Raw genomic sequence first — 24,785 nt, forward strand, 5'->3', positions numbered from 1 at the left:
TAGTAGAAAATTAGCACTTTTTGAAGAACTAGAATAATGCTTAATAAATACTTAATACTGAAATCCCACAAAAAATAATTCGACTTTCCTCAGGGGGGGGAAACAGTTTCTTCAATGCAAGAGTTTTTCCATTTGCCAAAGGATGGAAATGAAAACAATGGTTGGAAATTTTAGGGAACCAGGTTTCTGCTCAGTTAACCTAAGTAGTCTTAGAAAATACAGAGTTCCTTATCACTGGAATTTGTCAAATTGTGGAGGATGGAAACCTCACAAAGAAGAGTTGAGAGTAATAGTTGAACTAAATGACCCTTTACCATTGTTGGGACTCTATCACTGCAATTCCTGCTGTGTCCACCCCAAGGGCAGGGGTGGGGGGAGTATAGTTATGACACCCATGTGTGGATTAGCAGAGGTGCCTGCCTAAAGTCTCTCATGAATGACTGGGGCACATTTCCTGTCACAGCAAAGCACCATCAGCCTTACCTTGGCCAGAATTAGCTTATCAGTTATCTAGCAATGTATGAATATGTGAAATTGTTTCCAAAGGAGCTACTTAATGAGGGAGAACTTTCTAGAGCACTCTAGCAAAACCTTTTGCAGCACGAATTCAACAAAATAAAATAGAGTTGTCCCTCAGTATCCTCTGGGGATTGGTTCCAGGACCCACCTCTGATACCAAAATCCAAGGATGCTCAAGGCCCTTATATAAAATGGCATAGTAACTGCATAAACCTTACACACATCCTCCCTTATACTTTAAATCATCTCCAGATTACCTATAATACCTAATACAATGTAAATACTATGTAAATAGTTGCCAGCACTTGGCAAGTTCAAGTGATGTTTTCTGGAACTTTTTGGTATTAAAAACTATATTTTCGGGCTTCCCTGGTGGCGCAGTGGTTGAGAGTCCGCCTGCTGATGCAGGGGACGCGGGTTCGTGCCCTGGTCCGGGAGGATCCCACATGCCGCGGAGAGGCTGGGCCCGTGAGCCATGGCCGCTGGGCCTGCACGTCCGGAGCCTGTGCTCCACAACGGGAGAGGCCACAGCAGTGAGAGGCCCGCGTACCGCAAAAAAAAAAAAAAAAACAAAACTATATTTTCAGTCCATGGTTCGTTGAATCTGCAGATATGGAGCCCACAGGTACGGAGGGCCAGCTGTATTCACTCTCATATTCCTCTAAATCTCCAGGCAGCCTGGGTAGTCTAATTTTTTTAAAATCATGGTAAAATATACATAATATAAAATTTACCATTTTAACTCTTTTTAAGTGTACAATTCAGTGTCATAAAGTACATCTGTATACTCTCATTGTTAAGTCACGGAGATTTCTCTAAAAAATGCTTATTACTTATTACGGAGATTTCTCTAAAAAATGCTTATTACTCTCTAAAAATGGCTAGGGGATAGGAGAGTCGGAATAGGATTCAACACTTTATTCCAATTAGTGACCTTCTCCTAGAGGGAAATCAAGTCCAAAGGAGCTTTGGCTTTCAGTTTCCTGAAGGAGGATGGTTCAGAAGGACACATGATTATCCAGCGTCTTCCATCATGCTTTGTAGCCATCATGTTCTACAAAGAAGTGAGAGTAGCCTGCTGGCTGCCTCTTGATCCAGAGTCAGCCACGCTTCCCACTTTTCAGAAAAATTACAGTCTAGGACCCTTTCTACCTTATGACTGACTAATTAAACAAAATACTGAAAACAGGCTGATTTTCCTACCTTAAAAAATTGCATTTTTCCACCTAAGTAATTATAGGGGGTTAGCAAGAGCCTCTTTAAAACAACCATTCAGTGCTTTGTGCTAATAACGCTCTGCCCGTGAGTGTGGCTTTAATGAGTGGACTAGAATCAAGAGGCCAGAAGATGGGAGTGGCTTTGCTAAATACTAAGCGACATTGAGCACTGTAGGTAAAACATCCAGGGAAAGGATATCACCTTTTTTTGAGCTTCTTCTTTTCCCTTGAAACAAACTGGAAAACAGGAGCTAAAATGCCTGCGGTTCACTGGGGTTTTGTAATTACAAATGGGTGTTCGTATTCCCAAATTATTTCGGCATTTGACTTTCAAGATCAGAAATCACGACCCAGTGAAGTGCTGGAAGCCAACGCCCGCCTTTTTCTTCACCACATGCCAGCATCGAGCACAGGGCTTGCTCCATGGCAGGTGCTCAACAAAATGTTACGAAATAAATAAATGAATGAACAAATTCATCATTTGTTTCTGACCTAGAGCTTTGTGAAATACGTAGCCTGACAGCGTGCACTACAGATCAGTTAAGAATCTCACCTTCACCTACAGACGTAAACTAATCTTTTATGCCACAGGAAGCATGATTTCTCAGAGCAAGAACTCTACGGAAAGACCACACTTGACAAGCCAAAATTACAGTGCAAGGGCTGGCGACTTGATAATAAGGAAGAAAAGGCCCAGATTTCTAGGGCCTAGAACTCTTAGGATATGCTTTTAGATACCTTGTGTTAATTTTCTTGAGCTACATTAGTGTCACACTGAATCACGATTTCCCAACCTTGGCGCTACTGACATTTGGGGCCAAATAATTCTTTGTCGTCGTAACTATCCTGCGCATTGTAGAATGTTTAACAGCATCCCTGGCCTCTACCCACTAGACGCCAGTAGCACTTTCCCAAAGTTGTAACAACCAACAGTGTCTTCAGATATTGCCAAATAACCCCTGGAGTAAAAAACTGTCCACGGTTGAGAATCACTGCTCTAGATTGACACTACTTTCATGACAACTGTACACATCGCTGACATGGGTTTGGGAACTCCTGACTCTCTTTATCTACACTGGCTCTTTACCATGCACCTGATCCTTTGCTTCTATTCTGACGCATCAACATTTTTTAAAAATTTCAAGTGTACTGACTTCTCTGTTAAAACTTTAAAGACTCTTTTTCTTTTTTTTGATGTGGACCATTTTTTTTTTAAGTCTTTATTGAATTTGTTACAATACTGCTCCTGTTTTATGTTTTGGTTTTTTGGCCACGGGGATGTGGGATCTTAGCTCCCTGACCAGGGATCGAACTCACACCCCCTGCGTTGGAAAGCGAAATCTTACCCACTGGACCACCAGGTAAGACCCAAAGACTCTTTTTCTGTTCAACTCCTCTATTATTTCAAGTTGTACAATGAAGTGATGTGGTAGAAACCAGGGCCAGGCACGCTTTTCTCTGGGTCTTTTCAGCCTAAATGTCCCACCTTTGCCCCTGGGAATGGAACACAGTTTAGTCAAATAGGGAAAAAAGGTCATTGTAGTGATATTTTTCTGGACAATGAATAGAATTCCTGAAAGGAAACTATTTTGGACGAGAAGGATTTAAAGCCTGGATGAAGATGGCTTGTGGTAGAAGTCTCCATGCAATTAGTGGGGTTGAATGAAACCCAGGATCACAGCATTGGTGGTGCTGTTTTCCTTTACCTAAAGATGTTTAAGGTGAGTGGTGCAGGTAAAGTCAGTCAGCTCACTTGTCCTTCTGACCCAATTTTGCAAAGAATCTTTCTAGCCTGAACTACCTGATACTTACAGTGGGCAGGTCCATGTCTCTACAATTGGGCCACCAAGGCTTTCTCCACGCCCCTGCTTTCACTTGGATAAATGAGCAAATTGCTCATCCTGGGATGATCTGGGCTGTTCAGCATGAGGTGAGTGTGCGTCCTAGTCACGACTCTTCCCTTACAAGCTGTGTGACATTAGACAAATCCCTTCAGTGTCTGACTCTTCAGCTTTTCATTGGTAAAATAAGCATATCAATAATGACTGCGATCATATTCCCACAGGACTGCTGTGAGGACAAAATGAAACAGCAAATGTAGACAGTTCCTTAGAATGCTAAAAATGCTCTGCAAAACATTCCTAATATTATTGTGGGAGGGTTTTAATTGAATTGTCATATCACCTCTAAGGCTTTTCAGAACCTTATGGCCCTGTAAATCATAACACCAGCCATGTGCACCGAAGCACAATGCCAGGGAGGATGACGATGTACGGGGTGGGGATCCCGCGGCAGGAGAGCAAGGTTTGCTCTGAAACAGTCTGTATGTGCGTTCTACATGAATCTGTTGTTTTCAGAAGGGGCAGTATAATATCATGTACGCCTGTAGACTCAGGAGCCAGACCACCTGGATTTAAATCCTGATTCTGTCACTCACTAGCTCTTCGTGACTTAGTCACTTAACCAAGTTCCTTAGCCTCCTGTGCCTCAGTTTCCTCATCTGCAAAATGAGGGTAATAACAGTGCATACCTCAGAGGTTTGTTGTGAGAGGGAAAGGAGAGAATGTACGGATCATGTAGTGGTTGAGAGAGAATTCCTGGGTTCAAAACTCAGCTACTCTACTTCTCAGCCAAGCAAGCTATTACCTTACTTTCTCCATTCAAATAAATGGGATAGTATTAGTACCTACCTGAGAGCATTGTTTCACATGTTGATGAAATGCTTAGAGAGTGACTGGCACATGGTAAGCCCTCAATAAACGCTGCTAACGTGATTAACAGAACATGATACACACGGATACGTGTTAGCAGTTATTATGTACCATCGTTATTATTGTTATTATTCTAATTATCACTCTGAGTCCTGGCTAGACCACTCATTGGCAACTTAATGACACTCTGTATGTAGCCCAAGCTATAGGCTTTGGAGTAGTCATAAAATCCCGTGTCCCTGGACAAATTCCATTCCCTGGGTATGACAAGCTCACTTGTCACCAGCAGGAAGATGGAACCATGCCTCATTAGGGAAGCACTGTAGGATGGAGAAGCCAGCAAGATGCCTAGGGATGCACAGCAAGGCACTCAAAGCAGACTGGCACCCAGCTCAACTCTCCATCCAGAAGAAGCCACTTTCTTCCCCGTCAGCTTAGATCTCAGCTCTTCCTGTACTCTTTCAAATGGGGCAACCTCGGCACAAGTCAGAAGCACTTACTGGCATCAAGACGGCAGAAGAGCCCGGCATGGTAGGGTTGGGCAGGGTCCCTGGCATGGAGGCTGGCATGGGCTGTCTCTGTCTGTTGTGAAGATGGAGCAGAGAAGATAGAGAGCCTGGGACAGGCCTGGGAACAGAAAAAAAAGAAAAAAATAGCAAACGTTATTCTCAATGCCCTGATCAGGGGATTCACTGCCTGTTTCCCATGTCCAGAGCCAGCGGGGACAACACCATTACAAGAGCAGCAGATCAGATCCCCTGATGGGAGCCACATAATTAAAGATATTAGGGAAATAATAACAAATGAAATACAAGCCTGGCTTCCTTTGCTACTTCCTAGTTAATACATCAAATTCCAGTTCATTTCCTGACCTCTGTTATCTAACTGATATTCAATAGACAACACGCCGGTAAATCTCCTACAACCTTGCATCTCGGGAAAGGGACCTGGTGGTGAAATCCTGTGTGTTTACTCTGAAGCCTCTGCCCTCTGGAGGACCTTAGAGCCTGAGATCTGTGTACATTTGTTTTATCCACACTCTCTCACACCGCTGCCTGGAAGCCTGCCTGGCTTTGCTCTGGATATACTTTCACTATCTGGATTTGCAGAGTCAACTTCATTCATAATTTCCCAATAGAAATCCATTTTGACTTTTTCACAGTTCTCTACTTTGAGTGGAAAAAAAACCCCAACAAACCCAGGTCACAAACCAAAGTAGCTAGATTATGGTTCACAGCAATGCAACAAGCCTTTCTCAAGGCAAGTCTGGAGCCCAGCCCCCAATTACCAATCCCTCATTTCATAATAGCTCGAGGTGTTAGGCTGTTTGACAGGAACTGATTTCGGCCTGACCTGCAGGACTTGGGTAAGCATTCCTTGGGGGAGTACACAGTTTTTTTGCTTCAATTTGCCAGAAAAAAATTTAAGGGTCTTAAATTGATTTAATGAGGCAGGGAATATGGGACTGAGGGAAAAAGGGAATTATTTGTGTTTATTAAAAATGGCAAACAAGTGACCTCCTTGGCTAGATTCTCAATCTCCTGATGCTCTCGCTCTGGGGAGCTGTATAAATGTCAAACCATCGAAGTAAAGACTTAACAACAAACAAATAAAACAAAATAAACAAACACCCTTCAGGACCTCTGAGTCTTCCATGTTAAACCATCTTATCCTGAATGCCGTGATAGAAACTTGTGCCTCCCAAATTAATGTATTTTCTTAAAAAAAAAAAAAAAAATCCCTCATGCTAAGCGCTGGGTAAGGATTGCCGAGAGACATTCTCTGCAGGCCAACGCCTTCCTGTGTTTCAGGGAAGGGTAGCATGAAGAGCCTTTTCTTTGGAGCTCATTTGCCTCCCATGGGTGACTCATGGAGCCTAAACTGGGAAAAAGAATGCCAAGATATTCTTCCTTCGCATTGCTGTTACGATTCCAAAGAAGATTAAGTTTTCTGTTCTTTTCGCCTGAAAGGTCCCTTGGAAACATAGCTTGCTATCAGAGTTACACACATCATAGAAGGATTAGTCCTAGATTAGTCCTAGATTTATGTTTAGGAAGTTGTATATATGAAAATATAAAAAATATATAAAACCTTTACACAGAGTTTACGGAGATGTACACAAATTACAACCAGTTCTATTAATAGAATGTGTGTGAGTGGTTACATAGATAGGCTAATAGAAGAAGCTTGTAACAATGAAATGAGTGTTCTCAGAAAAGCAAATGAAGTACTATGGGTATTTCTTGGCATGTACCCTTGGGACCTCTGGAGGATGGATGAACAGTAAGGATTAGTAAGGCCTTTGAAGGCCCTTCAGCTTTTACAATTCTAGGAAATTGCTGGTCTCAACTGGTCCAAAATTCTGTAGTTGTAATGTCACTGGGTCTTAAAGTCTATGTCATTCAGAGGTGAAGAGCTCAGTCAGAGAGGTATAAAATGCTGCTCAGTCATCAGACATTTATTTTGTATTCTATAATGTTTTGTTTGGGACCTTTGCTGAAAAGAAAATAGCTATATATCAAAGTACAGAATATTTAATAATGGTCAGTTCCTCTAAGTACAAGATTAATAATCTGAACTCCCCACTTTCATAATGAAACCCTACAGATAGTTAATTATCCATCCAACCATTCATCTAAAGATATCCACACAGATAGAGACAGACATCTATACATACATGCATGCATGCATATAGATACATAAATCTATACATACATACAGTCTTCTACCATATATCTGTTCCCCTAGTCACCAGAGGTAATGCTTTGAGTGCAGACAGTTAGGGACACGCAAAAACTGTTATAGGAAAGACAACTAAAAATATTAGATTATGCTGATGTGCAGTATCATCCTCATAAACAAGGGCAACACATTATCATCATTTATATTTTGTTCCCAACATATTAATGGTAACCTTGATTATCAGTTTTTACTGATGGGCTATTTTTTTAAAAAAGAAATCAATTAAACAACTTAATGGTGATGTAAATGAAGACGCAAAAGTAATTAAATTTAAAACAAGTTTTCGTTCTTCCCCAAACTGTGGAAAACTCCCAGTTGTACAGAATAATTGGGGAATAGTATGTTTTATTTAATTCAATGTTCTTATTAGGTCAGTTATTTCCACACCATGCATAGGTCTCCTAGATTTTAAAATATCAAGTATTCCCTCATTAATTAAGAAAATCTTTCAGGGTACTGGGTTCCCTTGGGATTATAATAATAATTACTAATGATACCAATCAGGCCAATTAGCAACGTATACTTAGAGGGAAAAATGGTTATTACAGAAATCTGTATGTTTGAATTCTGAATAATTTTGAATTATTGTTTTACCCAGATTCTGTAAATAATTTCCCCAACTCCACCTGCAAAACCAATGGAGTTTTCTAGGCTTCTTGCTTAGGTTTTTAAAACTACAAAAACTGCAAAAACAAAAATCTATGGCTACCCATCACTAGATATACAAAGGACTAGAATGGGGTTATTATGTAGCTTGGCCTGAGAAATAATCATTTGTCCAGAATATTCAGACCACTGAAGCAAGAATGGTATTGGAATACTTGCATTAATTGTCTGATTCCCTTTGTGCATGTAGAAACAATAATTATGTAATACATTGCATAAAATTTTTTATATTGCACTTATACATTGCTTCATACTTTTCTAAATATGTTCACCTTCATGTGACTTGAAACAATGCAATGTGGTAGGTAGGTCCTATTACTCCCATTTTACTTAGGAGGAAGCTGAATTCAGAGACATTTAAATTTGCCCAAGGTCATACGGGTCATGAAAAGAAGTAGGACTTATTCTCAACTTGCAATATAGGGCTGTCCCCATCCCACCTTGATGGCTCCCATAACTAAGTTATTGATTTTTTTATATTAAAATAAATCCACGGTCCATTTCCTTTGATATTCACATTGCTCCCTGGACTTTCCAATGAAGTCGTAAAATTCTGCAATATTGCTAACATGAGAAGTCACTGATCCATGTGAAATTATGTTTTCTTCCTTTAAAAAAAACCCAAACTTCCCAAACAACACATCAGCTAGGCTTTGAAAATAAGATGGCAAATTGCAGTAAAGTTGTGAGAACAAAGACCCAACAGTCTCTCTCCAGTGCAGGCTTGTTGCCATGAGTTAATTCCAGGCTTTGAGCGAGCCGAGCCTCCTTTTTAATAAGCATATGCCTCTAGGTAAAGTATTTCTACTAAAAATTATTGAGGCATGGAACAAGGTAAGATGTGTGAGCTCATATTGGATTGTTCAGTTATGAAACTGAGTCCCACAGCATTAAGAGTTTTCCAACTTGACAGATTATTCCTCTTTATACACTTGTATAAACATACTGCTTATGGCTGAAATCTATGTAAGCTTTTCTTTCAATTACGATGTCAGGGATGACAGACTGTGTTTTCACCGTCCTTAACAGAATGATAGGTACCACAGCGAGAGATTTCATGGCCTCATTTTTCCCTCCAAAGGATGTTATCCAATCTAGGGATGTCAGTAAAGATGCCTGCTGGTCTTCCTTGCCCTTGGGCAAGCCCAACTATCTTTAAGGAGCCAAGGGCCAGTGCTATTGTTTGCAAGATCTCAGGAGGATCACGGCAGACTGCTCTTCTTTCCCAGGTCTTCACCAGATCCATGACCTCCTGGGATTGCTTATTAAACTCTAAAGACAGGCAGATAGGCCAGGTACGTGGACAGGCAAAGGGAAGAGGCGAATGAAGAAAAGAAAATTAGGTTGGAAAATTGGAAGATCAATACTAGCATCAAAATCAGACCACAGCCATCTAAGAAATCTTGAGCAGATAAAAAAATAACAACAAAAGAACTTGGTGTTGCGGGGCGGGGGACAGACTGCAGAAAAGCTTGAAAAGCAAGAAAATGGCAGGAAGAGTGGCCAAGCAGCAGGGGATCCAGAGGCCATTGCTATTAGAGTTTCTGACTCTGGAGAAGAAACTTCCTTAGCTTTTAGGCTCTCCTTCTCATCACCTGTTTCGTGAATGGATCAGACTACAGGTCCTTGAAACTCTCAAATTCAGATTCTAGGGCTCGAACTGAAAATGAGATATTCTCAACCTAGTGAGACTATATGTTTCATTATGATAAGGGTAGTCTTTACTGCTCACTGGTGCGTCCACAGCCCTTAACCTGGCACCTGGCACATAGGAGGGGCTCAGTGTGTCTCTCTTAAGTGAAATTGAGCTGGTACAGCACCTAGTTCTTAAATTCCAAATAGAAGGTGTTCCTAAAAAGTGAGAGAAATTGCTTAAAAACGGACCCAATCCATTCTATGGGGCCCACACTTCACTCTCATTTAAATGTAACACGATCTCACACACAGACTAGAGAAACCTTGTTGACTGCTATCTTTGTATTTGCTTATGAGAATAAAGATGTGCTTCCTCTGGACCTTCTTAAATGAAGTGTTGTGGCCTAATTTAGCAAACTAGTCTCTGTCTGGGATGGGGAGACTGAAGAGTTGAAGAGGTGAATACAAAACTCTTTAAGTCTTGAGAGGAGGAAGTTTGTAATGAGAAATGCTTATTTACTCATTCTTCTCCTAAGTGGGATTTTAAAATTCCTATTTTTGTAAAGAAAGCAAATTGCCAGGATAATCAAGCAGAATGTGAAATGGAAAGACAGCATAGTTAATTTCTTCCCTGTAGTACTAACTACATTGTAGAGTGGGGTAGTGAAGCACATGGGCTCAGGAGCTGGTCTGCCAACTTGGAATCTCAGCTCTGCCACTTATTAGCTGTGAAACCTCGGGAAAGTTACTTGGTCTCTCTGTGCCTCCGTTTCCTCCAGAGTAAAATGAGGTGATAGAGAGATTTACCTCAGGGCATTAGGAGTTATCACATATTAAATATATTGAATATGCTTAATAAAATTAGTTGTGATTGTTTTTGTTATTATTATTCTGGAGCATTGACCAAACAACAGATTAATTACTATACTTCAATCAAGAAACTGTGGCTTAAGGCTGGGATCTTTTTTTTTTTTTTCTTCTTTTTTCTTTTTGTGGGATCTTAGTTCCCCGGCCAGGGATCGAAGCCAGGCCCATGGCAGTGAAAGCGCTGAGTAAGGCTGGGATCTTAAAGAACATCAACCCTTAGCTTTAATTGAACAACTACAATCTAACAAATATAAAAGAGTCCAAAACTCCTCGCATATATGTTTCTTTTAAAACCCATCAACTTTAGAATCCCAAACCTTTCTATGGAGGCAAATGGATTCCTCCCACCAACAATTTTACAGAATTGCAAAATGACTTCACGGTATTTCTCAGAAAGGATCCTTGAAAATATTTCCTCAAAATGGAACCAAACTAGTTCCCCAGAGATCAGTCCTCAGTCTCTTGTTTTTCCTGAAAACAATGACAAAAATCCAACTGAAGCAATAACTGGGAAAACAAGAAAGCTATCTGGCCCACATTCTAAAAGACATCATATTACTTGTATCTTTTAGAATGAGCTCATGCTCTGTACCAGGTCTCATGGCCAAGCTCCTGAAGTTGGATGGCAAATACTGTATTTCCTCTTTTAACAAATGAGGAATTTGAAAGTAGAAATTCTACTATGAAGTAGAAATAGCTTGAGAAAAGGCACAAAAATATCAGCAGAATTCAATTAAAATATGTATTTTTCCCTTTCAAAGCTTCCTCAGGCTCAAGGGAGGACCTCTGGTAAAGATCGGGAATCTCCTTGAAAGAACTGTCCACCCCTCACCCCACTTTTCCTTTGGTGACATAGACCTCTGGGTGTCCAGGAAGAGAATTTTGCCTTAGTATCTGCATCCTATCCTCTACCCAGCCCCTAGCCCCTATCTTGTCCCGAAAAGCTAGTAAAATAGCCAATGCAAAATGGCAAATGCTTTAGCTCATCAGCAATACCAGTAAACCCATATCCTTGTGATAGAACTCAACACGGCTCCACGGCCCTGAACCATCTGGCCCCTCACTGCCTTCCCAGCTCACGGCCCTGGGCTACACACACCTGCCATAATGACTTTCTTCCAGCTTTATGAAAGCGCCATCTTCCTTCCTGCCCCAGACCCTTGACATAAGTAATCCTACAACCTTCTCCGGGCAATCACACCAGGATGGGGCCTTTTTTGGCATGCTCTCAGGCACCCTGTACTTTTCCCTAGTAGTATTTAATCACCATTTATTCAATCAATCATCAAAAAACCAATGAAGCACCTAATACATGTTGGGCTCTATACATTTTTATTTCAGAGGGGAAAACCTATTTGGCAAATTAGGTCACTTGCATAATAATTCATTTACAAATGTTCAACTGGTGACAATAGGATGATAAACAAAATAGGTATGTTTCATGGCCTCTTGGAGTTTACCATCTCTGCTTCCCAATTATAATTCATTAATGATTTTGAGTGATTTTTAAAAATGCCTTGCTCCCAACTAGACAATACACTTCATAAGTCCGAGATTGTGTCTGCTTTGTTCACCAAGGCAGATACTTCTGAAACTTAAGAAAGCACATGATACCTAATAGGTGTTGTTTTTTTCTAAAAAATTTATTTATTTTATTATTTTTATTTTATTTATTTATTTTTTTGGCTGCAGTAGGTCTTCGTTTCTGCACGCGGACTTTTCTGTGGTTGCAGTGAGCGGGGGCTACTCTTCATTGCAGTGCGCGGGCTTCTCGTTGCGGTGGCTTCTCTTGTTGCAGAGCACAGGCTTTAGGCACGCGGGCTTCAGTAGCTGTGGCACGTGAGCTCAGCAGTTGTGGCTCATGGGCTCTAGAGCGCAGGCTCAGTAGTTGTGGCGCACGGGCTTAGTTGCTCCGCAGTACGTGGGATCTTCCTGGACCAGGGCTCGAACCCATGTCCCCTGCATCGGCAGGCAGATTCTTAACCACTGCGCCACGAGAGACGCCCCTAATAGGTGTTTAATAATTACTTCTTGAATTAAGAAAACATAGTTTTCAAGGATCTCTTCGACTAGCAATGAACATGGCAAGAACAGTGTTCAATAAATTATCTCTGCTAACTAACGAGAACTTGATTTACAAGTCGTTAAGTGAAACTAATGTACATTAACAGCCTAACATAACCCAATTCTGTTCTTGAAAAGCATAACTAGTTACCTCCAAGGTAATCTGTACTTTTTATCAGTGCCCCTTAGATTAAACTCAAGCTTTCAGATGAGTTCTAGACCCATTTATTTTTGCATGAATTAAATTAATTTCCATTTGAAATTATATTTGGGGCATTTCATAAGAAAAGGCTATGAATAATTCAGGAACACTCATCTCTCTCTAATCTATATAATGTTTTAAAAATTGGATGCCTGCCCTGCAATAAGGCTGCACTTTATAATGTTCAGAGTTCTGAACTCAGACGTACCAGTGACACCCACACCACGGTCAACTAAACATATCTGCTTTGCACTGATTTACCGATATTGACAAGAACACTTTTGTAATCATTATCACCAGGGATGTCAGAAATTAAATTTACCATGCAAAATAAATTTGGGCCTCTTTTTAAAAAATCAGTTTTGTATTACTGCTGCTTTTATCTTATAGATGTAATATCTGATATCTTGGAAATGTAACTTCTTTTTCTTTCAATGAAAGCCTGACAACAAGAGGGCCAATGGTAGTAATAAAATGTCATACAGCTAACAGAGCTGCATCCTGCTGGAGCCTTTGCTGGGTTTTATAGCATATATGCTGCATCTACTCAGGCAGAGGAGATGTTTACTAGTGCTTTCAAATGTTTTAAACAGAGAGAGTAGTGATAGAAGGGGAGATGCGAATTTATGGCCATTCTGTTGAGACTAGTAAATCAATCTTTTTTTTCTTCTTTAATGACTGATTTCTGCACCATTAATCTGAATTAGTCATGCAGTCAGCTTGATTCACTTAAGTTAACCAAAAACACTGTTGGATTGGTTTCTGATGCACTATTGTTGAAAAAAATTCATTTTCAAAATCTGATTTTTTTTTCCTGGTAAAGAGCTAAAGCCTCTTTATAAAGACCCTTTATAAAAGACAGTTTGGCTTTAGCCATGGGTCAGACTTAAAGACATGAAGAGATGGCTTTTCAGTTAGCCAATAACTTCTCAGTTGTATCAATTATTTATAAAGTACACTTGGAAAAGGCAAGTAAGTGCAGTTCAAAAGACATAAAATAAAAGATGATTCTGAATGCAAGCTCAAATAAATGATATGTATCTATTGGCTGGCTAGGGGCAAATTTCTTCTCCATAGAAACATCTCTCTAAGTAAAATGTCTTCCTGTTTGTGAGTTGTTAATAAGCTTCTTCCTTGCTTCCTAAGGACAAATAAGTAGCACTCTGATTATGAGCCTTGTCATTTACATGTGACTGCTGCTTGCATTCATTCCCCATAAATGAATAATTCATGAAAACCTTCACTGACACATTTGCCTGGATGTTCCGGAGAGGCAGAGAGCTCCCTGCGCTTACAAACATCCCCTTCCCCCAGCTCTAAGTCAGCAATTCGGTTTTGATTTCTTCTGGACTCTCAGCTTGTCGGTGACCATATTTGAATGGTAATTTGTGGTGGAATCCACACCCAGCACAAGCCCCCAATACCTATGTTCCAAATGGACTGCTCTTTTTTTGCCGCTGAATGATGGAGGCGCTCAGCTGCAAAAGACTTCAGCCAGCAAAAAGAGAAGAGCTCTTGAAAGGATCATCTGGGCAACCTTTACTCATCCTTGCATTTTGCAAGGCTCTCCACTAGGTCACCCTCACTAATGTCTTTATCTAACCTCTTCTTGGATCGAGAGGCACGGTCTCTTAGGCAGTTTTCAAATACCTCTCCCGGGAGACCAAATTTATGACAGGTTCCACACAGCCACTTCCCAGGATGATTTCAGCTCTTTAGGAAGAGGTGATAGGAATGATTAGCTCCACAGGTATACTGGCAGGAGAGGGGATGTGTCAACGATGTAGGAGCGGTTTCGGTCAGCTGAGATGACATGCACAGACTCTGCAACCTCAGCCTGCTAAAAGCCTGATTTCTCAAGTTCTGTTCTTAATGATGAGGTAACTGAAATGCTCAAGGGTAACTTGCTCTCCAGGGAAACGCAGACAAGGAAAGAGACACTCCTAAGGCTTGGTAATCTCCTCACTAGTACATCCTAACAGACAGCTGCAAATTCTAAACCAAGGCTGTAACCAAATAACCAAAATACATAGGATGGGGTGTGAGGGGTTGGTGGGGGGAGGCAGAAGGGGAAGGTATGGAGGACTTGGAGAAGGTTCCAAAGAAGCACTGAAAAATACTAAAAGGCCAGAAGGGAAGACCTAAATGGAAAAGTGAAAGGAACAAGAAGACTGGGAGACGACGATACGATCTTCAAATTTCCAAATGACTATATTCAGAGAATGGTGACCAGTTACTTTCAAACGCAACTGAAGCAGAATAATAACAATAAGAATAAGTACACCTATTCAGCAGCACATGGGATTTAACTTAGAAGACGGAATATATGCTGAGAATGAATAGTGTAAAACAATTAAATGGCTTACTGAGGTTTTGGAATTTCCTCTTATTAGGCTCTGAAAAAATAGGTTCGTCTCCATCTGGCAGGGTTTGTAGGGGAGGAGGTGGAAGAACTGGCAGACCTCTCATGGTCCTAAAGTAGGTCTATTATTTTCACTTATTCCAGTCAGAGTGGCTGACAGAAATGATAGAGAGGATGCTGGCTGCCATCATTAACCAGTAACTCGAATAAAGCAGCCTTGTGCTGCTGACAAGGCAGAGGCTTTGAGTCGCTTGCTGGCCCCACCACGGACCACAAGTGTGCGCTCTGCACAAATCATTTAACATCTCTGTTTTCTCATAGGCAAAAAGAGGGTTATCGTCACCACTTCATAGGTGTGGCAGGAGGATGATCTGATAATCCTACATGAGATAATATTCTGTGTGTGCTTGGCCCTTGGAGGATGATCAACGTATATTCTATTCAAGAAATGATTCATCTATTTCAGAACATAAAATCATTGCTAGTGTCATTTTAAAATATAGACTAAATCTATATTCTCCTAAATTTCAGGGTGAAGTGGTTTGGGGAAAAGACTCAGAACATCCAGCCTCTCTGAGGGATCTGAATGTCTTTTCCAATACTGGGAGTCCTGGTGTATCCTGGCATATTATCTTTTTGGAGAAACCTGCTGATTTCTTCAGTCCAGGCTAGTCTCTGCTATGTGCTCTCAGAGCAGGTCCCAGTCTCTCCCTTAGACTGGAGGGAGAGTATCACAGGGCACTGAGCTCAGCACACAACAGGAGCCTTATAAAGGTTTGTTGAATGACTTAATGAGGTTACCGCACTGTACATGGTGTTTCACTTCCTGGCAGCAGCACCCCCATGACACATCCATGACAGGCCTCTTTTCTAAAGATCATGATGACTTGAAACTCCATCCTGAAGGGACAGTCAACTTATCATTGACTTGAGCAAGGCGGATTGGGGCAGGGGTGGAGTTTCTAGGAAACTCGTGTGCCCTTCTTGTGCAACCTTTCCCGGGCTTCCTTTCAAGTTCTCCCACTTTGTAGCACTTATCATGAAGCTAAATTGATATTAGTCTGAAAGACTTAATAAAATAGCAGCAATAAAGTTCATAATAATGATACTTGGCATTTACTTTGCACTTTGCATCCAAGGATCTCAAAGGGCTTTGCAACGAGGCTTTTGCTCTTTTCAAAGCTACACATGGGCTGGACACACAAGCAAAGAAGCCACTGAGTTATAGCTTCCCTTTGGACAGAGTTGGTTCTATCATTAGGCTCAGAGATTGAGATTGTGACCGTACTACGTGCATAAACACACCCACTACACACAAACACCCACAGACATCAGACATCTACATGTTAAAAGGCAAAAGTGATATAAAGACTTTCGGTCCCAAGCATGCTTTTGTCTGCGTTAGCTGGGTCAAACCCTGGAACGCAGGTCTGCGTTTTGGTAGACTTGTTTTATTGTGATATTTCTTTCAACCCCCTTCTCAGTGTATTTATAAAAACAATTGGAACATCTGTGTCTGTTCTTTAAAGGCATGGAACTTTTACAGGGCTTATTTTTCCTTTAAGTTCATTCTGAAGGAAATTTTGTTTAGGCTTAAATGATTAGTTAAAAGCCACACGGGGGTTTATGTATAAAGCATCTCTTCTAAGGCACTTTTCCCTTCCCTGGTGGCCTTGCGTTTTGCCAGAGAGAGTGACTTGCTCAGTTTCCCATATTATTCCCCAGACAGTCCTATTCCTACGCCCAAACAAGTGTGGTATTTGGGGTTTCAAGTTTAAATGTAATTTGGTATCATTTCAGATGTCTTCCTACAGCTTAATAAACATCTTCCCCAGAGGGACATGGGTCTGATTTTAATTTGTGGTAGAGTTATGGTCACAGTAAATGTCAATTTTAGCTATCGACAGTAAGCCCCTACTAGAAATAGAAATAGAAAGTGACTGTCAGTGCATTTAAAGGACACGTGCCACATTATGCTTGCTCATAGGAGTTCACTGTTCCCCAAGAAATCCCTTCACTGATCTGTGACGACAGCTTGGTTTCTCCTCAGGCCCTGGGAAATCAGTGGCTCACCAGAACAGAATGTGTCAATCTGAAGATCATAAAAAGATACAGTGAAGTAACTGAGCCCTTGGCTTTGAATCTGAATATCCCAGAAAGCATGTCACTTTCTCAACTACTGGTTTGCCTGGTGATCATGGGCTGTGTCCTCAAGACCTCTGAGTTTCTGTTTCTTCATGTATAAAATAAAGTGGCTGAGCCGACAATCTTTAAGGACATTCTGACTCTAAAATTATATAATTAGATACGATCAAGAGTGGTAACCTGGCTTATGGAGAGGCCCAGAGCTATTTACTTCAGGGACGCAGCACGTCAGTTGTGAGTGGGTTTTTCTCAAAGCTGTGGACAAACGGGTAATTCGTCACTAGGCTTTTTTGGACATTCCCTTTCCTTGAACAAGAAGCAGGCTCCAAAGATGCCTGGGTGCAGGGACCATTTAGCCGAGCAGGGCAGGAACCAGAAGTCCTGAGGGGTAGGTGAGGGGGTAGTTTCTTCTTGCATATGAAAAATGATCCTTTTAGTTAGCATGAAATAAAGGTTTCACTCTTCCATACACTAGAATTAGTCAGTTATTATTAAACAGAATAATATTCTTTGAGAGAGGCGGGGCAGGTTACCAAATAAGCCATTACTGTCTTTTCATTGTGGTACCACTGGGCCCTTTGGGACTGGGACTAAACTGGACAATTCTGAGAATGACAAAAATCCTCCAAGTCTGTAACTTGCCAGGAAACATTTTCACTACTGAGGAGTAAATGCTATCTGACCCTACCTGTTAAAGAGCTAAGATAACATTCCCTAATTACCTACGTTGAGCCCTATGGATGATCCGGTCATGGTGCCTGGGATGGTTAATTTTAGGTGTCAACTTGACTGGGCCGTGGGACGTGCAAATATCTGGTTAAACATTATTTCTTGGTGTGTCTGTGAAGGGGTTTCTGGAAGAGATTAGCATTTGAATTCGTGAATGAGTAAAGCAGATTGCCCTCCCCAAGGTAAGTAGGCATCATTCAACCTGCTGAGGACCTAAAAAGGATAAAAAGGAGAAAGGTTGAATAGTCGCCCCCCCTACCCCTCTGTCTGACTGGTTGAGCTGGGCATCAGCCTTCTCCAGCCCCTGAACTGGGACTTACGCCATCAGTGTTCCTGATTCTCAGGGTTTTGGATTTGGACTGAAATTTGTACCACCAGCTTTCCTAGGACTTCAGCTCGCAGGGATAAGAGCATGGGACTTCTCGGCCTCCATAATTGGTGTGAGCCAATTTTTTATAATAAGTCATATATATCTTCATAGCCTATTGTCTATTGGTTCTTTTTCTCTGGAGACCCCTAACTAATACAGTGTCTCCTCTTTAGAACCTTTTCCCTAGAAAGGGTCCTATATTTCGTTAAATATATTTGATAGCAGTGAATTCGTGGAATCCAGGCATTAACTTTCACAACCCTCATCCTCTACTTCTAATCATTCACCAAATTCTATTCTCTCCACCCCCAAAATAGACCTGGAATCCATCCACTTGGCTCCATCTGCACTACCAAGATCCTAGTCCAAAACACCATCTTTTCTCACTTGGTTCTTCCCACAGTTTCCACCTCCAGTTTTGCTCCTCTCCAATCCAACCTCTGCATCACAGCCAGAATGATCTAATCATGACATTTCCCTCCTCAACATTCTTCCATGGCTTTGCTCAGCATATCAGAATTTAATAAAATCATCCTTTAAGCGTTCTACCTCTTTGATATCTGTAGTACTACTTTCCAATCTGACCTGATATGTTTCACCCATCCTGGCTTTCATTCGTTTCCTAGAATGTGCCAAGCTCTTTCCTACCCCAGGACCTTAATACATCCTACTGCCTTTGCCTGGAATGTTTAGCCATCTGCTCTTTTGTTGACCAGCTCTTATTTACCTTTTAGGTCTCAGTTTAAATATCACTTTCTTAAAATTATCTCTGGCTCCCAAATTCCAGGTGCCTCCAATTTAGACGGTTCCATAGCTCCATGTGCTTTTCCTTCATGCTATTTCTAACAATATTTTTATAGGTATGATTATTTATTTAGTGTCAATCTTTCCCATTAGACTCATAGCTCCCTGATGGCAGGGGCTATGTACCTTTTGACGGCCAGAGGTAAAGTCATTCTGATTTCTTTTAACCATTGAGAAAATCTGTGCTTGCTTTCTGGAATATTCCACTCCATTTGGATGGAGAAGGACGGAGAATACCATAATACAGCTGGAAAGATTTCTAGAAGTTAAGACGATGATCCAAAGTAAGTGAGTACCAGGGTATTCACCTACATGCTCTTCTTAGTAATAGACCTTTCTGCCCTTCTGAAGCCTGGGGCTGTTCCTTTTGAAAAGCACAAAAGCAAAAATGCCAAGTGGAAATGTTCATTCCAGGGCTTCTGATTTTTGCTTTAGGTTAATGTTGAAGCAGTCAACGGTTCTTATGATAGTTAAGTGTTTTCCTTTTTTGCCAATGGTTTCAATTGTTGAAGCTCTCCAGAAGAGTCAAAACCCATAATTTTTATGTAAGGTTCCCAAGCATCAAATATATATGCCAAGCAAGCTTCTTTAGTTAAAATAGGGCATAAAGAACTATAGTTATAAGTGCCATGGATTGCTTTCCTTATAAGGCAGAAAATTGAAAAAAGGATCTTCTGGTTTTTTACTCAAAAACAAAGTAAACAAAATCAGTGATTTCAAAGTCCAGTGTGGCTGAGAGAATTCATTTTCTTAATATGGAGTGGGCAGAAAATTGAAAAAAGGATCTTCTGGTTTTTTACTCAAAAACAAAGTAAACAAAATCAGTGATTTCAAAGTCCAGTGTGGCTGAGAGAATTCATTTTCTTAATATGGAGTGGGCTCCGGAGTGATGGAGAGAGTGGACATTCAGGAATGACTGTCTACTGCAGACTTCTGGCAAACTCTTTGGCCTATTGGTCCACAGCCAGTGTTTTTCTTCACAAATGAATTCCACATCTTTATTAAGTTAAGTATTTCTTTTTTTTTATTATTTGAAACATACTTTAAATATTTTGTTTTATGACGTCCTGGAAATTGATACAATTCCTTCCAGATCAAGGAAGATGGAGAAATCAATTACTTTTTTTTTTTTTTTTTACATTGAGAGTGATTACACAAAAATTATGCCCCAATTTAGTTTATCCATTACTATGGATATCATTTGATGTCGTGTGTGAACAACTCAGGACAGCCAGAATTAAAGGTGTCCTTCTAATTAGATGAATCGGTTATTTTCACAGAAAAGCCCTAAATGATTATTAAATAGAAATATACCTCTGGTGTGAGTTGATTTGTAAAAGACTATGCAGTTAGAATTATATATTTTAAATTACAATTAACCTTTTATAGGAAAAACCCCTGTAAGAACAAACCGAAATACATCAGAAGCCTGATGTGAGCTTTGTAATCCACAGAATGAATCTTATTAAAATGAACTTTATCTGACATGCGTGAAATTTCAAAGTTGCCCCATTTAGACATGAGTTAATTGGCTTTATCCAAAAACGAAGGAATTTTAAGGATCATTTAAATCATGAGAATTGTTGGTTCAGAATGCAGGGAAGGGCTAGGAAAAGAAACGAAGCCCAGCCCTTAACAGAAACTAGAGTTCCCTGCCCCACTCTTCAAAACCAAGTTCTCAAAACCTCCTAATGGTTTTCACTGTTTTCTTTCCACTGCTTATCATAATCAGGGAACCACAAATTTGCATCCCTAATGGACCCTTTTCAAAAGTGTGTTGACATTTCAGTAGGTTTTGAGTAGCTTGTAATGCTTCTCTCAATTTGGGCAGGTGCCCACAAATCTCCTTATATGGGTCTCAACATATAGACTGTCTGCTTTACTCACTTTTTTTTTTAAACCCCCTGGGAACCTATCTTAATTATACTCTTAAAAAAGTGAAAACTCCGAAGTCAGATGACTCAGAAAATGAGCATCTAGCTGGACAACCACATGCAGGGCAGCATCTTAACTATATCTGTGAACTCAGGCTCGAGTCAAAAGTATCATCCCTTGTGTGGTAAATTCACTTTTTTGAGCTTCTATTTTTATCAAAAGGAAATAGATATAAATAAGACCATGCAGATAAACATAGGTTAGGGGAGGGAGAATGTTGAAATCAAGCAGGGAGCTCATCATCTGAGCAAAAACTCCACTGTATTTTACTGCTTGAATTTTCTACAAGGACCAAGAACCCAAGAGGGCCTGAGGAGGGGCAATTTCAGTCCCACCTACTTTTTGTGGCTTCAGTAAAAATACAATCCAACAGAAACACAACTAAAATTATTTTTTAAGTTTATTTTTTTAAACATTTACTCAGCTCCTGCTATGTTTCAAGAACTGTGCTGGGAGCCCAGAGTCAATAAAAGATCATCCCTGCCCTTAAGAAATCCATCATGTAGTAAGGGAAACAGACAAGGCATGGAAGTCAGAGTAGGTGTAAAGGGAGAATCCCCCAACTGATATCTGATACCCTGGGGGTTTCAGGGGAGGGAACTTAGGAAAGGAGACACAAGAATTGTTCCAGGAAAGATGAGAAGTTAGCACACATGTGTGTGTGTTCACTTACATATGTGTGTGTGAGAGTGAGGGAGAGGAGATATTGGTAAGTAGAGGCTCAAAGCCGAGTTAACCATCTGTGCAAAGCAGGTTGTTAAAGTACATCAACACAGGCCAACAAGGTATTAAATAATTACTGCTGTTCATAGCTTAACATGAGATGAGAACAATCTCTTTGAGTGATAACAAGCCCTGTCTAGAAATACATGCTATCTGATGTGCGTCCATTCAGCCTGATCCCCCTGTAGATGACAAACTGGGTATGTAGACGACTACATACATTGAGAATTTTTAAAATTAATTTTCTAGTAGTTCACCTAGGTGTCTGAGTTACAAACTAAAAGAACAGCTTGATAGACTGTAGTGCACACATTTGATCCTTTTTGAATTAGAGGGCAGTACACTAAAAGGAAGACAGAGATTTAGGGTAAGTGGCAGGGAGGCACTGAGCTATGGGCAAGGGCTCAGCATTTTCTGGAAACAAAGAAGCCCTCTTGGCCCTATTATCCTATATTAAGCTGCTTTGGAAAAGGTAAAAATGGAGCCAGAATTTGGCCCTACTTTTTCTGATTCTGAAGCTGGTATCACTGAGTTTTCTCTCCAGTATACCTAGTTTTCATTTATTTCTCACTTTGAGCTCAATAAATATAAATAGGCATGAGATGGGGAGGGGTTGTATATTTTAACAATCACTGCCACGTAGGATTCTCATTGGAGGTACTGAAAACAGTTTTCTGTGTTTCTTGTGACTTCTACTCTCCCTTTCGGGCGCTCCTTTTGCAATAAATTAATTTTAGCTCCTGGAGAGGAAGGTCCTACCTCAAAACATGGTGTCAGATGCTGTACTAACAAGATAATAGATTTCCCATTACTTCCAGCACAAAGTTAAAACATATAGATTTAAAGATAGCACAGATTTGTGTGTGTGTGGTCTACATTGACTTGAAACATTTTGAAAGGTACATTGTTGTCCCCTACTTTCTAAATCGATATTGGCAGTCACTGAATACACCCTTTATTTCAAAGGAAAAGAAAGGAAGGAAGGAAGCAGGCAAGCAAACCTTGGTCATCCTGGCTTAAACAGGAAAATGAAACAAGGGCTTAAGACAAGGTAGCTTCACAGAGCAAATGGCCTGGCCCAAGCCTTCTCACCCAGGCTCCTTCCCTCACTCGCTGTGCGCAGCTTACCCAAAACCCACTCTGTCTGTGCTTTCGCATGTGAAAAATGAGATTGTCAGCTGGCTTCTGTCAGGAGTACCTAGTAAAAAAGAATGGGATGGGAGGGCACTGAATACATAAGATGCACAGCTCTCCTAACGTAATCAGTCCACGGGTCCTTCCTATGTTGCTCCTGATTTTCCTCACGCCAGTAAAAATTCTAAAGTGTGGAAAAGTTCTATATAGCTTATTCAATAAAGAAGCTATAACAGAATTCAAGTTCCTAGGACCGTTCCCAGCAACTTGAAAATCGCAACCCATGCCCTGCCTCTATAATATATAGCATTTCCACAGTGCGGCTGTTTTAATAAACCAATGGATAGTTCCCTCCAGTCCGTTTGCTTTCAGTGGACTTTTTTTTTCTGTCTCCAAAGAAGCTGACACTATAATGTCAGACAAATGACTAGAATAACTGTGCATTGCTCTAGACACCAGTGAATAAAATATATCAAATACTGCATATCCCTAGAGTGTATTATTCCACTTAGAAAATGGTATAATTGACTTTGGGTAGTATGGGGGAAAAAATCCAAAAATTTAAGAGTGGTGGGGTTATTTTCTGGTAATTGCCTGACTTGAAACTTTAGTTTGTCAATCAGACAGTTCTCCTCGCCCTATAAATGTGGGGCTTTTTGGTGGGTGGGGTGGGAGGGCGGTGTTAAAAGAGAACTGAGAAAATGGCTAAGCCCCACAGGCCTTTTTTCTTGTCATAAAGTTGTTGTCAGAAAGATTCGCTATTATGTCTGGGATGGGTGAACTCCGTGGCATTTTGCGTTCAGTAAAAATGTCTCAAACCATTTCTCAAACATTTTGAGGTTTGGCAAAAACCTGAAATCCATCTTGCCAAGCACTTTCCCCCCCTTAATTCTTAAACCCATGTGTCTTTCAAGGGAAATTTAATCTGTATGTTTCTGATTCATTTACACTTAACTCATCAAAATGGTGTTTTGTAAGAGCTATTTGATGTTCAAGAAGTCTTATGAGCTTCTCTCTTGATAAGTCTGAAAAACCTTTCTTTCGGAGAACCAGAAAATTGTATTTTACCAGCTGTAAGCCAAATGCCTTGAGCTGTGTTAACAGTCAAGAACCTGCTGAATTTAGGAGGCAAGAAAACAGACACAATGACATAAATAAACATCTTCACGTCTGCCTGCTCACACGTCCACCAGAGGCCTTTCAAAGTCATTCTTTCCCTGAAGAAGCCTAGCCCATGAGGCCTAAGAACAAGCCATAAAGCTGAAACAGGAAAGAACTATGGTCCTACAGCAAAAATTCCCACTCATCCTGGAGATGACCAGTTGAAAATTCCTAGCTCGGAATCAATGGAAGTAAAACCTGGTGTGTTTCATTAGATAACTCTCTTACCTAGGAAGTAAAATTATCAATGAATGCCAGAACAAGAAGAGACTTAGGAAATTTCTAGTCCAGTAATATTCAGATTGTGTTCCAAGGACTTCTGGGTGGAGGTGGGGACATGAGTTGAGGTAGGAGCGGTGGGCCAATCAGAGGCTCTATTTTCCATACTGGGCTTCCCCATAAAAAGTTTTTTTTTTTTTTTTTTTTTTTTAAAGTACTCTAAGAGTAAATTCAGTTTGAAAACAAATACCTTAATTTTATATGAGGACACTGAGGTCTGGGGACGGAATCTTGGAGTTGGGACAGAGCTGGCAATATAACCCAGGTCTCCTGACCCTGGTCCAGTACTCCACTGACCTTTCCACTGGGCCAGTGCTTTTTGAACTCTGGCTGTAGTTCATTAGTGGATCAATTAGTGAGAAATTGGTGAAATCAGGTTAATCTGACATGGCTAGTGTTTTATAGGATGTGATATCCGAGAAGTTAGACACAGTTAAGATTAAGAATTGTTTCATCAAACTATACATACACACACATAGGTAAACATATACATATGAGTACACTGGGCTGTGGTATAAAA

General features: G+C 40.6%; 1 protein-coding gene across 4 annotated transcripts in view; it reads right to left on the reverse strand.

The window, feature by feature from the left end:
- CREB5 (cAMP responsive element binding protein 5) overlaps window positions 1–24,785 on the reverse strand; it is a 412,090-nt gene that overhangs the window by 103,623 nt on the left and 283,682 nt on the right. For all 4 annotated transcript variants that reach the window (XM_030857422.2, XM_030857420.2, XM_060305480.1 and 1 more), the window contains one exon: window positions 4,948–5,074. In XM_030857422.2, the coding sequence (XP_030713282.1) occupies window positions 4,948–5,074 (127 nt within the window). The remainder of the gene's footprint in view (window positions 1–4,947; window positions 5,075–24,785) is intronic.

This window comes from Globicephala melas, chromosome 9 (genome assembly GCF_963455315.2).
Source record: "Globicephala melas chromosome 9, mGloMel1.2, whole genome shotgun sequence".
Taxonomy (NCBI): Eukaryota; Metazoa; Chordata; class Mammalia; order Artiodactyla; family Delphinidae; genus Globicephala; species Globicephala melas.